The sequence below is a fragment of the Bos indicus genome, chromosome 5 (assembly GCF_029378745.1).
Source record: "Bos indicus isolate NIAB-ARS_2022 breed Sahiwal x Tharparkar chromosome 5, NIAB-ARS_B.indTharparkar_mat_pri_1.0, whole genome shotgun sequence".
NCBI classification, from domain to species: domain Eukaryota; kingdom Metazoa; phylum Chordata; class Mammalia; order Artiodactyla; family Bovidae; genus Bos; species Bos indicus.
The window spans coordinates 25,008,201-25,024,412 of NC_091764.1; the positions used below are offsets into that span (position 1 = coordinate 25,008,201).

Here is a 16,212-nt window from a genome sequence, read left to right on the forward strand (position 1 = left end):
CTTTTAACTATCTAGTTATAAAGATATTCTCACATTTCCTATAAGATTTGAGGTATATTAATCTATTAGATTTTAAGATTAATTTCTTTTTAAACTGATGTAAATCTCCAAGGTCAGATACCTTTACTTATCTTTTTCCTGAACTTTGAGGAGAATTACATCACTTTTTAAAAAGAAACTAATCTTAAAATCTAATAGCCGACTAATTAGAAAAGACCCTGATGGTGGGAAAAATTGAGGGCAAGAGGAAGAGGGGGCGACAGAGGATGAGATGGTTGGATAGCATCACTGAATCAATGAACATGAGTTTGAGCTAACTCGGGGAGATAGTGAAGAACAGGGAAGCCTGGCATCCTGCAATTCATGGGGTTGCAAAGAGTCGGACACGATTTAGCCACTGAAAAACTGTACCCTTTGTACTTTAATGAAAAGGCTTTGTTGATTGCCTTAACCTAATTTAACCTACCCCCTGAACTCCGAGAGTGACAATGTAACCAACTACATCTGTGTGGTGCCTTTTAAGGAGCTGGGCCTTGGACTTAGTGAAGAGCAGATTTCAGAAGAGGAAGCACATAACCTTACAGATGGCTTCAGCCTGCCTGCATTGAAGGTAATCCATTCATGGACGTGAAGGGCTAAAGAAAAGATAGATGCATTTGGGTTGTGTTCGTGCTTTCTGAATGTACGTGGTACACCTGTCCCCCGACTTTTGTTGTTTGCTGGATACCATTACCATAATAGCCTTACTGGTGTTTTTTGAAGCTGCCTTTAAAAATGGAGAGTATCATAAAGATTGGATGAGGAAATCCTTATAGTCTGATGTTAAAATACTTAAAATTCTTAATATATGTATTTCTTGAATTAAATTAGAATTTGAAGATAAATGAGTTTAAAAGGAACCCAACGTGTGATTTTATTTACTAGCCATTTGTTTCAACAAACATGGGTAAAGAACTTACAAGATCTACCCCTTGGAAAATCTTCCAAATCCTTGTTTAGAACAAGAATTTTTTCATATGTTAAAAGTCTCTTAAAAGGATATATTTGACTACATAAACTTCTAAACTTTAAATGCTGTATCCTTTAAATGTGAATAAGCTCGGAGGGGGGAGGGGAAATGCAATGATTTATAAGCAATGGGCTTGAATTCTTTCTATATAAAGAAAAATAAGATATGTAAAACCTATTGAAGATAGATCAGGTGCATGAGTTGCCAGTTCATAAAAGAAGAAATAGAAATGGCCAATAAATATGATAAAAAATTTCAATCTTATTACTAATGAAAGTAACAAAGAAAAATAAGTAAATATTTTGCCAAGGATTCTGAAAGTTGATAATAGTCATCGTCAGTGAAGACTTTGAGAGAACTCACACCAGTAGTAAAAATGTCAACTGCATCACTTTAGCAGTGAATACCAGTCTTTACAAATGTACCCTTTACTGCATCGACTTTAGCTTATAGATTCATCTCAGAAAGTAATCGAAGATATATTCAAAGTATGTTCATAATATTATTACAGCAGCAGATATTGGAAAGAAAGGAAAAGCTCAGTGATATGAGATTGGTAATGATTTATGGTGCATTCATTTACTGAACTGTTTTGGAGTTAGTAGTAGGAAAAAAAAACATGAAAAAACATAAGTTAAAGAATGTTACAAAACTGTATGTATTTTAAGATTCCAGAAATATTTTTTGAAAGTCAATCCAAATGTCTCAAAGTTCATTTTCAGTATTTAGTAAGCTCCACTTCGATATTTCTTTATTCCTAGTCTTTAAACTTCACTTGATACTGTGGAAATCAGTACAAGTGTAATTAACAGCATATTTTTCAACATCCATTTTGTTTTGAGACTGTATGAACTTTCACATCTTTGAAATTTTCAGATCCTCATAAAAGTTCTAGTTCTCCTGTTTTTCTTTCCAGTTACTTGAAATTCACCTTAACTAATTTTTAATGTCATTCTAACCCATCTTAATAAATGTCACCATATAACTTATTAAGCTAGATACCTGTTTACTGTCATCCTTATCCCTCTTTTTACCCCTCACATATAAGCTATCAGTAGATTTTTGTGCCACCTTTAAACTACATTTTAAAGTCTTTCCCTTTTTTTCATGTCATTTCCCACCATTCTAGTCATAGCTGCCATCATTCTTATCAAGGCCACTACAATAATTTTCTTTTTGGTTTACCTTAGTTCCTTAAAATTTGTTTCAGAATGCACTTTGACATTTACAGTGCCTTAAAAATGATAGAATCAGTAATTCCACTTATGCAAATCTTTCTTAAGGAAATTATTTCAAGTATCTTAAAGCTTTATGTACCAAGTTGCTTATTAGCTCTGTTCATAATAGTTAAAACGGAGAAGGCAATGGCACCCCACTCCAGTATTCTTGCCTGGAAAATCCCATGGACGGAGGAGCCTGGTAGGCTGGAGTCCATGAGGTCGCTAAGAGTCGGACACGACTGAGCAACTTCACTTTCACTTTCCTGCATTGGAGAAGGAAATGGCAACCCACTCCAGTGTTCTTGCCTGGAGAATCCCAGAAACAGCGGAGTCTGGTGGGCTGCTGTCTATGGGGTCGCACAGAGTCAGACACGACTGAAGTGACTTAGCAGCAGCAGCAGCAGCATAATAGTTAAAAATGGAACACTGCCTAAATGTGCAGCAGTAGAGGAATAGTTGCATGAATTATGTTAAATCCAATAGGGACCATTGAATAATAGCTACAACTTGCTTATAAAGATTTTGTAAAAATTTGGAGAAACCAGTGCAACAATCAGAATAAGTAAATATATATTTAGTATGACCACAACTCTGTTTTTAAAAAAGACCATGAGAAAATACTAATATACAATTAGCTGTTCTTAGGGTGGTTGCACTATAGGTAATTCCATTTACTTCTAAATTCAATACCATGACCATGCTTTATTCTGTGAATGGAAATAGTCATTTTCAAAAGACAGTTTGGGAGATTCTTAATGATGAAAAAGCAGGGACTTTGGAATTAAGCAGGTGTGGGTTTACATTTGAGCCCTGACACTGACTAGTTGTTTGACCTGAATGAGTTATTCTTCGAATTCACTAAGCTATAAAAAGAGATTACCATACCTGCCCTACATGGTTTTAGATTAAATGAGAAAACATAGAAAATACCTACAACAAAGCTTGGTTAACCCAAAATGGTAATCGCTGTTACTCTTTAAGAAGGATTTGGAGAGAGAATTATGGTCATATTTCTTTCTGTTTTAAATAATTTTTTCTTTACTCATCAAGATGTCTTAGTTATTTCCCTATTTTTCTGTGCTTTTTGAAAAGCTTGTTAAATCCTGGATTATATTTTGTCCAAATACAGGCAGCAAAGAGAAAAAGTGAGTCTCTTAGAGTCAGACTGCTAGGTTTCACTCTTGCCACCTGACTATTGATATGGTCTTGAACAAGTCGTCGTTTCTGTGTTCATAAAAATGAGATAATGCTTATCACTAAAGGATTAAATATTCACCAGTCCAGTGCCTGGGACTGAGTAAGTGATTAATAAATGTTAGCTGATTTTTTTAATTCCATCTGACATGACCTATTCTAAAATGTGGGACGCATTCACTTATCTCCTCCACATACTATGATGAAGGATGTAGCTGGATCCTCTTTGCACACCCATATTATTTTATAAATGAAACTTTAGTGTTTTAATTCCGTTTTATTTTGACATATAACTAATATATAACTAAACTTGGTAATTGTGTTCCATTGTTACCAGGAACATCAGACTCCAAAAGTGGCCTGTCTTGAGATTTACTTTATAAACTGCTAAAAATTCCTGTAATGTTCAAAATCTGTGTAGGGCCACCTTGTTCAGTTGTCATTATATCCAGATAAAGAATTTCAAAGTGAATTTTATAAGCTAAATTCTAAAAGAAAATTATTTCTCAAAAGAGCAACACTAATTAAAGCTTTTAAAAAAAAATGTAGTGAAAGATGGTTTACAAATCAGGTCCTTTTGTTTTCCTTTGTAATCTTCATTATGTCTTTTAAAGAAAATGTTTTGTTTTGTTTTTTCAATTGCATATCTTCTCTCAGGAGAGTTTCAATTCAGTCACTTAATTGTGTCCAATTCTCTGCGACCCCATGGACTGTAGCATGCCAGGCTTCCCTGTCAATTACCAACTCCTGGAGTTTGCTCAAATTCATATCCATCCAGTTGGTGATGCCATCCAACCATTTCATCCTCTTTTGTCCCCTTCTTCTCTCGCCTTAAATCTTTCCCAGCATCAGGGTCTTTTCTAATGAGTCAGTTCTTCACATCAGGTGGCCAAAATATTGGAGCTTTAGCTTTAGCATCAGTCCTTCCAATGAATATTCAGGACTAATTTCCTTGGTTATTGACTGGTTTGATCTCATTGCAGTCCAAGGGAATCTCAAGAGTTTTCTCCACAGTTCAAAAGCATCAAATCTTCGGCACTCAGTCTTCTTTATGGTCCAACTCTCCATGCATGACTACTGGAAAAACCATAGCTTTGACTATGTGGACCTTTATCAGCAAAGTAATGTCTCTGCTTTTTAATAGGGTGTCTCGGTTTCTCACAGCTTTTCTTCCAAGGCGCTTGCTTCCATAAAAGCAAGTGTCTTAATTTCAAGGCTGCAGTCACCATCTACAGTGATTTTGGAGCCCACGAAAATAAAGTTTGTCCCCAAAAAATAAACTTATTTCCATTGTTTTCCCATCTGTTTGCCATGATGTGATTGGACCAGATGCCATGATCTTAGTTTTTGAATGTTGAGTTTTAAGCCAACTTTTTCACTCTTGTCTTTCATTTTCATCAAAAGGCTCTTGAGTTCCTCTTCACTTTCTGCCATAAATGTGGTGTCATCTGCATATCTGAGATTATTGATCTTTCTCCCAGCAATCTTGATTCAAGCTTGTGCTTCATCCAGTCTGGCATGTCCCATGATGTACTCTGCATAAAAGTTAAATAAGCAGGGTGACAGTATACAAGCCTTGATGTACTCCTTTCCCAATTTGGAACCAGGCCATTGTTTCATGTCTGATTCTGTTGATTTTTGATCTGCATATAGATTTCTCAAGAGGCAAGTAAGATAGTCTGGTGTTCAGGAGAGCTTAGCAATAGCAAATGCTGCATCTTTGGAAAGGAAAGAAACTTCCTAACTGTATCCTAAGGAGAGACATGTGAAATATCTAGTACAGAGTCCTTACCCCTCTTTTTTCCTTAGTTCAAAATTTTAATTAGTTTTTTGTAAAATTATTATAAAGAGTATCTTTCCTGCTTTAAAAAGCAGATCTAGTTTTGAAAATGCTTTTTTTTTTGGTCTTGCTGCCTGGTTTGCAAGATCTTAGTTCACTGACCAGGGACTGAACCAGGGCCACAGCAGTGAAAATGCCAACTCCTAACCGATTGACCGCAGGGGACTCCCTGAAAATGCTTTAAAACAGCATTTCCTAATTGCCCGTAAACTATGGTTATCCCCTCATCCAGTGGGGCTTCCCTTACTCAAAGAACAAACAAGAAAAAAATGTGTATTTCTGAGTTTCGGTTTCATTGGATAACATAGCAATGATTAGATAATAGTCTTTTTTTTTTTTTTTTTTAGAGCAATAAGCTATGCCAACTTGATTTTTTAGTTGTGTGAAACAACTAGAATCTGAAACTCTAGAATCATCCTTGTTAACACTTTTACTCATAAACCATCTGTCAAGAGATTCTGTCCATTCTGTATGTATCCAGAGTGTGCCCTCTGCTTACCTCTTACTGAAGTAGAACGGTTCTATGAAGACCTACAAAATCTTCTAGAACTAAAACCCAAAAAAGATGTCCTTTTCATTATAGGGGACTGGAAGGCAAAAGTAGGAAGTCAATAAATACCTGGAGTAACAGGCATATTTGGCCTTGGAGTAAGAATAAAGTAGGGCAAAGGCTAATAAAGTTTTGCCAGGAGAACGCACTGGTCACAGCAAATACCCTCTTCCAACAAAACAAGAGAAGACTCTACACATGGACATCACCAGATGGTCAGTACTGAAATCAGATTGATTATATTCTTTGCAACCAATGATGGAGAAGCTCTATAGCGTCCACAAAAACAAGACCAGAAGCTGACTGTGGCTCAGATCATGAACTTCTTATTGCCAAATTCAGGCTTAAATTGAAGAAAGTTGGGAAAACCACTCCATTCAGGTATGACCTAAATCAAGCCCTCACGATTATACAGTGGAAATGACAAGTAGATTCAAGGGATTACATCTGATAGAGTGCCTGAAGAACTGTGGACGGAGGTTTATGACACTGTACAGGAGGTAGGGATCAAGACCATACTCAAGAAATGCAAAACGGCAAATTTGTAAGGCCTATTTGTAAGGCCTCCTCAAACAGCTGTGAAATAATACAAATACAAATAGCTGTGAAAAAAAGAGAAGTGAAAGGCAAAGGAGAAAAGGAAAGATATATCCATTTGAATTCAGAGTTCCAAAGAATAGCAAGGAGAGATAAGAAAGCCTTCCTCAGTGATCAATGCAAGGAAATAGAGGAAAACAATAGAATGGGAAAGACTAGAGATCTCTTCAAGAAAATTAGAGATACCAAGGGGATATTTCATGCAAAGATAGACTCAATAAAGGACAGACATTGTATTGACCTAACAGAAATAGAAGATACTAAGAAGAGGTGGCAAGAATACACAGAAGAACTGTACAAAAAAGATCTTCATGACCCAGATAATCACGATGGTATGATCACTCACCTAGAGCCAGACATCCTGGAATGAGAAGTCAAGTGAAGCATCACTACAAACAAAGCTAGTGGAGGTGATGGAATTCCAGTTGAGCTATTTCAAATCCTAAAAGATGATGCTGTAAAAATGCTACAGTCAATATACCAGAAAATTGGAGAACTCAGCAATGGCCACAGGACTGGAAAAGGTCAGTTTTCATTCCAGTCCCAAAGAAAGGCAATGCCAAAGAATGCTCAAACTATTGCACAATTGCACTCATCTCACATGCTAGTAAAGTAATGCTCAAAATTCTCCAGGCCAGACTTCAACAGTACATTAACCGTGAAGTTGAACTGTGAACTTCCAGAATGTCAAGCTGGTTTTAGAAAAGGCAGAGGAACCAGAGATCAAATTGCCAACATCCAGTGGATCATCAAAAAAGCAAGAGAGTTCCAGAAAAACATCTACTTCTGCTTTATTGACTATGCCAAAGCCTTTGACTGTGTGGATCACAATAAACTGGAAAATTCTTAAAGAGATGGGAATACCAGACCATCTGATCTGCCTCTTGAGAAACCTGTATGCAGGTCAGGAAGCAAAAGTTAGAACTGAACATGGAACAACAGACTGGTTCCAAATCAGGAAAGGGGTACATCAAGGGTGTATATTACTGCCCTGCATATTTAACTTATATGCAGAGTACATCATGAGAAACACTGGGCTGGAGGAAGCACAAGCTGGAATCAAGATTGCCAGGAGAAATATCAATAACCACAGATATGCAGATGACACCACCCTTGTGGCAGAAAGCAAAGAAAAACTAAAGAGCCTGTAAGAGGAGAGTGAAAAAGTTGGCTTAAAACTCCGCATTCAGAAAACGAAGATCATGGCATCTGGTCCCATCACTTCATGGCAAATAGATGGGGAAACAGTGGAAACAGTGACAGGCTTTGTTTTTGGGAGGGCTCCAAAGTCACTGCAGATGGTGGCTTCAGCCATGAAATTAAAAGACGCTTGCTCCTTGGAAGAAAAGTTATGACAAACCTAGGCAGCATGTTAAAAAGCAGAGACATTACTTTATCAACAAAGGTCTGTCTAGTCAAAGCTCAGGTTTTTCCAGTAGTCATGTATGGATGTGAGAGTTGTACTATAAAGAAAGCTGAGCACTGAACAGTTGATGCTTTTGGACTGTGGCATTGGAAAAGACTATTAAGAGTCCCTTGGACAGCAAGGAGACCCAACCAGTCCATCCTAAAGGAAATCAGTCCTGAATACTCATTGGAAGGACTGATGCTGAAGCTGAAACTCCAATACTTTGACCACTTGATGTGAAGAACTCACTCATTTGAAAAGACCCTGATGCTGGGAAAGATTGAAGGCGGGAGGAGAAGGAGATGACAGAGGATGAGATGGTTGGATGGCATCATCAACTCTTGGACATGAGTTTGAGTAATCTCCAGGAGTTGGTGATGGACAAGGAAGCCTTCAGTCCATGGGGTTCCAAAGAGTCGGACACAACTGTGCAACTGAACTGAACTACCTCTTACCACTCACCATTATGTGCAAGGTACCTTGTTAACGCCCACCTGCATTACTGCAGTAACCTGTCTTCTGCTCACCTCCCTATTATCTATCAACACAGCAGCCAGAATGATCTTGTTAAAGCTTAACTCGAATTATATTACTCTAATGCTTAGAAACCTTCAGTAGCTCCCTGTTTCTCTTAAAAATCCAATTACACACTCTCCCTCTTGCTTATTGTATTCCTCTGCTATTCTCTCCTTCCTCTTCCTCTCACATATACACACACAATCACACATTTGCTGTTCCCCTTCTCTGCTATATTCTCCCCATACACTGTCAGCCAAGAAACTTATCTTTTACTTGTTAATATCTATTGCCCAACTACTTGAACATAAGCTCCATCAGGGCAGGGATATTTTTCACCTTTGTTCTCTGCTGTATTATTAGCACCTATAATACTGCTTGGCACATCATTGATGCTCAAAAAACACTTGTTGAATGAACAAATAAAGGGATAAAGAAAAATTTGGGGGGGGCCACACTGCACAACTTGTGGAATCTTAGTTTCCCAACCAGGGATTGAGCCTGGGCCACAGCAGTAAAAGCACAAAGACAGCCACAGGACCACCAGAGAATACCCAGGAAAATTATTTTAGTGAAGAAATTTAATGGTTAAGTAAGATTTCTGCAATAGCTTGTATTTATATTTAAGAATTCTTGGTGTATCTTTAGTGATTTGAAATTTTGGCCTTGCTTATTTAAAAACAATGTTAATAGTAAAATAGGTTTACATTAAATTATCTTAATGCATTATTTACATAATTTTAAAATTCATTTAATATACCAGTTTAAATAATGTCCATTTTCATATTTATAAAAAACTAGAATCTAAATTATCCAAAGTGGTTGAATCCTCTCTGTTATCTGCTAACTCCTTTTCATACTAGATTGTATTTGTGTGTTTGATATTGTCCTCTTGAACAGGACGATTTCTAGGAATCCTTTGCTGCCGGGATCAAGCTGTGTCTTTTAAGAATGGTTGTTGTAGTTTCTCATGCCAGACATTCCTGAGTATGATCACTCTGGAACTGATTTTTATGTTATTTCTTAGCTATTTCCTAGGCCAAAATATTGGTATAATTTTGAACCCCAAACTCTGGATCCATCGGTGACTTATTTCTTTGGACTTACACAGACCCATCATTCCTGCTCTCTCCATTTCTCCTTTGTATACAGTTTAACAAAAATAATTCATCAAAGAACATTCATTTCTAATTAGGTGTGTCTTATTCCATCAGCATTTCTCTTTTAGGACAGTCAGTCCGTTCGTTCAGTCACTCAGTCGTGTGTGACTCTTTGCGACCCCATGAACCGCAGCATGCCAGGCCTCCCTGTCCATCATCAACTCCCAGAGTTTACCCAAATCTATGTCCATTGAGTCAGTGATGCCATCCAACCATCTCATCCTCTGTCATCCCCTTCTCCTCCTGCCCTCAATCTTTCCCAAAATCAGGGTCTTTTCAAATGAATTAGCTCTTTGCATCAGGTTGCCAAAGTATTGGAGTTTCAGCTTCAACATCAGTCCTTCCGATGAATATTCAGGACTGATTCCCTTTAGGATGGACTGGTTGGATCTCCTTGCAGTCCGAGGGACTCTCAAGAGTCTTCTCCAATACCACAGTTCAAAAGCGTCAATTCTTCGGTGCTCAGCTTTCTTCACAGTCCAACTCTCACATCCATACATGACCACTGGAAAAACAATAGCTTTGACTAGACGGACCTTTGTTGACAAAGTAATGTCTCTGCTTTTCAATATTCTGTCTAGGTTGGTCATAACTTTCCTTCCAAGGAGTAAGCGTCTTTTAATTTCATGGCTGCAGTCACTGTCTGCTAAACTGGTATAAGCTGCTATAGGATCAGAAGTTTGTATGTGCTATAACTACATTTGATGTAACATGGGCTTCCCAGGTCTCGCTAGTGGTAAAAAATCGCTTCTAGTGCAGGAGCTGAAGGAGTTGTGGGTTTGATCCCTTGGTCTGGAAGATCCCTTGAAGAAGGGCATGGCAAACCACTCCAGTATTCTTGCCTGGAGAATCCCCTGGACAGAGAAGCCTGGTGAGCTATGGTCCATAGAATCTCAAGGAGTTGGACATGACTAAAGCAACTTAGCATGCAGGCATGCATTCTTCACTACTCTTAGAGTTAGTTCAAGCTCAGCTATATTCATTACTTAGGATAAAGTGAAAAGTTTAATCCAGAAATTAAGATAAATAAATTTGTAGTTTGTTTTGAATATTGGCCAGTATTTTTTTATTGATCTTGTTCTTTTTTTCTTTTTAGGTTCTGTTTCAGCTCTGGGTGGCACAGAGTTCAGAGTTCTTTAGGCGGCTAGCCCTGTTACTTTCTACAACAAATTCACCTCCTGGGCCCTTACTTACTCCAGCACTTTTGCCTCATCGTATCTTATCTGATGTGACTCAAGGTCTACCTCATGTTCATTCTGCCTGTTTGGAAGAGCTTAAGCGCAGCTATGAGTTCTACCGGTACTTTGAAACTCAGCACCAGTCGGTACCCCAGCGTTTCTCCAGAACTCAGCAGAAGTCAAGAGAACTGAGTAATGTTCACACAGCAGTACGCAGCTTGCAGCTGCATCTGAAAGCATTACTGAATGAGTAAGTTTAGAAGCCACGTAAGGAAACATCCCCGTGATTAGCAGGCTTCATTCTCCTGCCATTGTGGTTGTTGGCTTGTGTCCTAGCTGAAAAGAAGCAACAAAGTCGAGACATGCAGCCTAAAGGGTGGTTTCAACCTACAAATGTAACAAACTGGTTTGTTAGTACTGTAGTTGGGGGAATTCATTTATAGTTTTTACTTTTTTTATTTCAACAGAAAACCTAGAAAGATAGGACAAAAGCCGAGAAGTATTATTATATGTAGTTGAAGAGTATTATATTGCTATTTTTCTGAATAAGAGGTTTGGACATTTTTCTATAGCATAGAACAAGTTTTTTGGCCCCAATTGGATAGTAAAATGTAGGATCCATGGTTTATATTTGTTGATCTTCTACTTCGCATGGTATTGTTAGTATTCCACCTTAGTAAAATGCAGTGTCCAGTCATTTCAGTGAAATTTTTCTATAACAGATACTCATAGTATAGGACTGCATCAAATGAATGAGTTGGTTCATGTTGTGTTGTAATCAGGGGAAGGTCAGAGGGATTTAATGAGTTGAGAAGATTGTAGGTGATGTATTTGACGCTGGATACCAAGCAAGATGTGGAAGGGGGAGGGCAGCAGTTGATTTTCAAAGATAAGAAAATGCATCAGAAGGACTTGAAATCTCAGTAAAATCAAAAGGCTCATTTACCAGAGTGAAGAAGGATGTGATGTACACAGATAGGAAATTAAGGTCAGAAAGACTTTTTAAAAAGATAAGTTTTTAACCATCAATTCAAGGTCTGAGATAGGTATATAATACTCATGTAAAGGTTGAGCCATAGGGAACAATTAAGACACTATGAGGCAGTGATGTTCCATTGGTCTGTTGCTGCTGTTCTAAGAAAGCTATTTCCCACTGGGAATGTGGGAGATAAGGCTGTCCATTTGAGTGGGTGGCAAAAGGTGGATCATCATGAGAGGAAAACAAGATTTCAGTGGATGGAAAGGTTGTGTTAGGCAAACCAGGGTCTATCAAGAATTAATGTTTGGCAGTGGAATCAGAAATGTACAGGGTTTAATAAAATGCATTAGCATGAGGAAGATGGTTTGGGAAGAAAGAGTACTACACTAGACGGACATGAAAATGACAAAGAAGGGCTGTGTACCTTGGCCAGGGATTATGGAAAATACATGGGAGGTATGTTTCCTGTTAAAAAATGAAAGATTTTATGTATGCTACTGTAATCACCCTTCAAAATACTTCACTAGAGAGCAGTCCAGTCACAGAGCATCATATCTGATTTGCTCTTTAGCACTGCCACACACAGCTTTGAAAAGTGTTAAAAAAATCATTCTGTGTTTCATTCCTCCCACTTGCTTGTCCCACTTGCCGTTCCCACTCTCACTTGCCTGCAGGAGAACATTAACTCTGTTAAGTGTTCTCCTGGTCTGTAGAGTGCCTGCTGCCAGAGGAATGTTTCTGAGCCTTATATTTGGTTTCTTACTTATCTGAAAAATTTCCCTGGATTTGGAGTGAGTGTAGCAGCTTAGACTGAAGTCTGTATAAAACACTCTGCAGAAAGGGCTTGGCATAAACTGACTGCTGTCTGCTCTCTCTTTATTTCTCACTCCTTTACCTCAGTCCAGCCAAACTGTATAAATGCTATTTCCCACTACCATCTAGAATGACCTTCATCTTCTGTAAATGCTCAGGTTTTATCCATCTTTCAGTGCTACCTCAGAAGTACCTCTTCCTTAGCATAGTAACTTGCTCCTCTTCTGAATTCTTTTAATCCCTTCTTTCTCTCTGTCATTTTGTGCCTGGATATAACCCAGCTTTACAATTTACCAGCTGTATGACCTGGGCAAGTTTCTTCAACTCTCTAGAACTAATTTCTCATCTTTAAATTGGAAATAAAATGTTAGTTTTAATTTTTTTTATATTATATATGTATGACTTCTCTGGTGTGGTTTAAGTTTCTTATAAGTAGGAAGTAGGTTTAACTTATCTTTTTAGTTTGTAAAAATGCCTGGTATATATGCAAGAAATATTGGTTGAAGAAATATATAATACTCTTTATAAACTTTTTTTAAAACTGGTAAATGCATATAATGTAAAATTTAGCACTTAACCATTTTTAAGCTACAGGTAAGTGGCATTAACTGCATATGTATTGTTGTGCAACCATCACCACCTTCCACATTCAGAACTTTTTTTCATCTTACAAACTTTTTTTTAAAATAAACTTTGTGAATTATACATTTTGTTTCATAGTTTAGAAATCTGTTTTTGTTTTTCTTTATTACTCAGGGTAATAATTCTTGAGGATGAACTTGAAAAGCTTGTCTGTACTAAAGAAACACAAGAACTAGTGTCAGAAGCTTATCAAATCCTAGAACAGAAATTAAAGTTAATTCAGCCCCATGTTCAAGCAAGCAACAATTGCTGGGAAGAGGCCATTTCTCAAGTGGACAAATTGCTACGAAGAAATACAGATAAAAAAGGTACCTGTGAGAGAGTACTTTTACATACACTTACCAGACATACTTATTCCCCAGTAGGACTTTATGAGGTTTACTTCTTGTCTGCATGATAAAACTGATTTGATAAAATCTCTTAGTTGTCTTAAAAAAAAAAAATGAACTTATATGTGCAAATTGACACTGAATATAAAGTATGGGCTCTTATTTTTGTAAATAAAAAATGAATATCATTTGAAGTTTCCCTGAATCATATACTTCCTTTTTTAAAATTTTAATTAAAAAATAGATTTTAATAGTATTATTCCATTATTAGAAATTCCAGAAACTCTTTTCCAGTTAGGGTAATAATGAGTTTTGATAGTCAGAGACCAGAAATTGAATTTACTTTTAAGATAAAATACTTCATTAACTTCACTAATTTAATTGTAAGTGTTTGGCATATTAATCTTTAAACTTGTGCTATAAGTCAATAGTATGTTTATCCCTTGGACCTTTATTATGATGTTAAGAGGGAGGGGACATATGTACACCATGCTGATCATATTGATGTTTGACAGAAAACAACAAAATTCTGTAAAGCAATTATCCTTCAATTAAAAAATAAAATAAAAAATTGTATTATTGCCAAAGGTGAGTAATGCTTTATCACCCTGTAAGTCATCGCTTTGTTTGTAGCTGGGTCTGTAATGCTTTGTTTACTGTCTTGAGCAAACTAAGCAAGTCCTTAGATAGTAAAAGTATTAGCATTTTTCAAAGGAAATGTAAACAAGCTAATTACTGATATACTACCAGTACATTTCCTCAGATGTAAATGGTGAATAATTCTTTCTCCAAAAGTTAGATTTGCCAAGAGTTTTTAATATGTGCAAATATTTATGCATATTAAACTCTTTTAGATGATTTAACTAGAGCTTTCGGGTGTATTTTTTATAAATAGAAACACTCAGGAGACCACTGGGTGTTAGAAGATGCATCCCATTCCTGCCTCCCTCAGCATACTGTAAGATACTGAATCTTAGTCACTTAAACATGATTGTTAAAACAGTCTCAAATCATTGGGCAGGTGATAAGCCATTTCTTGATTTGCTCATAGGTGGTAATGATATGAACTAAGATACAAGTATTCAGAAACTTTTCTCACTAAAATGCCCATCGTAGCCTTGGATACACAACTTGAAATAAAATTGTTGGTTTAAATTTTTTAAGAAATAGGTGCTTTAGTTAGCTGTATCTTTTTATTTTAAGTATTTTAAAATTATAGGAATATCACAAGAATAATTTTAAGTACCCCTTAATTCCAGATTTCCCAGTTTTTTACACTCTACCACATTTGTGTGTGTATTGTCTATAAATTCTTTTGGTAATATTATTCTAAACCATTTAGTTAAGAAACAGACATGAAATCCCATTGCCCCTAAGTACTTCTGTTCATATTTTTAAAAATCAGACATTCTTCTGCAAACCCACAGTATACCAACAGAATTAGGAAACAACCCAAGGTCCTTCAGCTGACGAATACATAAATCGTTACTTCCATCCATACAGTGGACTACTACTTAGAAATAAAAAAGAAATGAACTACTACTGCTCTGTCAGTAAGGTGGAAGATGCACTCTGCTAATCAGCAGAAGTTCGGCTCACATCACTGCACACTGTGTGATTCCACTTACAGGACAGCCACAAAATGACAAAGTTTAACAGGAAGAAGAAACGTATCAGTGATTACTAGGAGTTGGATATGGAGGGAGGAATAGGGCGTAAAGAGGCAGCATTAAGTAGATGTTTTGAAGTGATAAGACTATTCTGTATCATGATCAGTGGTAATGGTGATTACATGACTGTAATTTATCTAAATTCATAAAATTGTGTATCGAAAAGTGAATACATTAGCTTAAAATGTTTTCACCCACTACTTTTAGCATCCATTGATAGTTCTTGCTTCAGCTGGATATTGCTGTGGTGGTTGCCAGATGGTAATTTTCTAATTCCGTTTCCACCTGCACTTACTAGTTGACACTATTTTAAGGTTAAGCATCCCCCTTTCTACTTACTTACACATTTATATTAGTATGGGTTCTTATTTTATTCACTAGATCATAATTAGTTACTCTTATTTTATATTGTTGCTCAGGTTGTCCATAGTTCAACCAGAGGGAGCCCATTCAGGGTGGTTCCTATCACCATCATTCTTTGAGCACTTGTTGACTTCGTCTCATACTTGCCTTGCCTCCAGCCCTAACATCTGCCTTGTCTCCAAAGAGCCTCATTCTTCTTAATAGAAAATGACCTTTAGAAACCAAGATCTGAAGTGCTAGGGATGCTCATGGCCACTGGGATATTACTGCTCTTACCACTTATCCGTGTACAGAACTATGGAATACATCTGCACATATACATGTACAGGCTACAGTCCCTCGGGTCACAAAAGAGCTGGACACAACTGAGCACACATACAACTCATATGCATGCACACACACATCTGTCTCTGTTTGTAGATCTATCTGTCTGTCCATATATGTTATATACCACACCTTCATACCAGTACCTCCAGCGCAGTTTCAGGAGCACATAGTTTATTCTGGCCTCCCCCTCCTCTGTGTTTGTTCTTCCCTTTTGTGATAATGAGAAGCTTGACTGTCATCAGTTTCAGTATATTTACTTTACTTACTCAGTCTTTTGTATGAAACTAGTCACCTGACACTGTGGGCTAAGTCACATTTTTGCTGATGATACCCACTGAGAGTTCTCCCCCGCTGGCCTAGATTGCTCTGACCATACCAGCCCATGCTAGCCAAGAGTCTCCCCCAACTCTGAAAGCT

General features: G+C 37.2%; 1 protein-coding gene across 4 annotated transcripts in view; it reads left to right on the forward strand.

The window, feature by feature from the left end:
• VEZT (vezatin, adherens junctions transmembrane protein) overlaps window positions 1-16,212 on the forward strand; it is a 79,609-nt gene that overhangs the window by 45,048 nt on the left and 18,349 nt on the right. For all 4 annotated transcript variants that reach the window (XM_019960368.2, XM_019960369.2, XM_070788969.1 and 1 more), the window contains exons 7-9: window positions 463-610; window positions 10,591-10,922; window positions 13,221-13,414. In XM_019960368.2, the coding sequence (XP_019815927.2) occupies window positions 463-610; window positions 10,591-10,922; window positions 13,221-13,414 (674 nt within the window). The remainder of the gene's footprint in view (window positions 1-462; window positions 611-10,590; window positions 10,923-13,220; window positions 13,415-16,212) is intronic.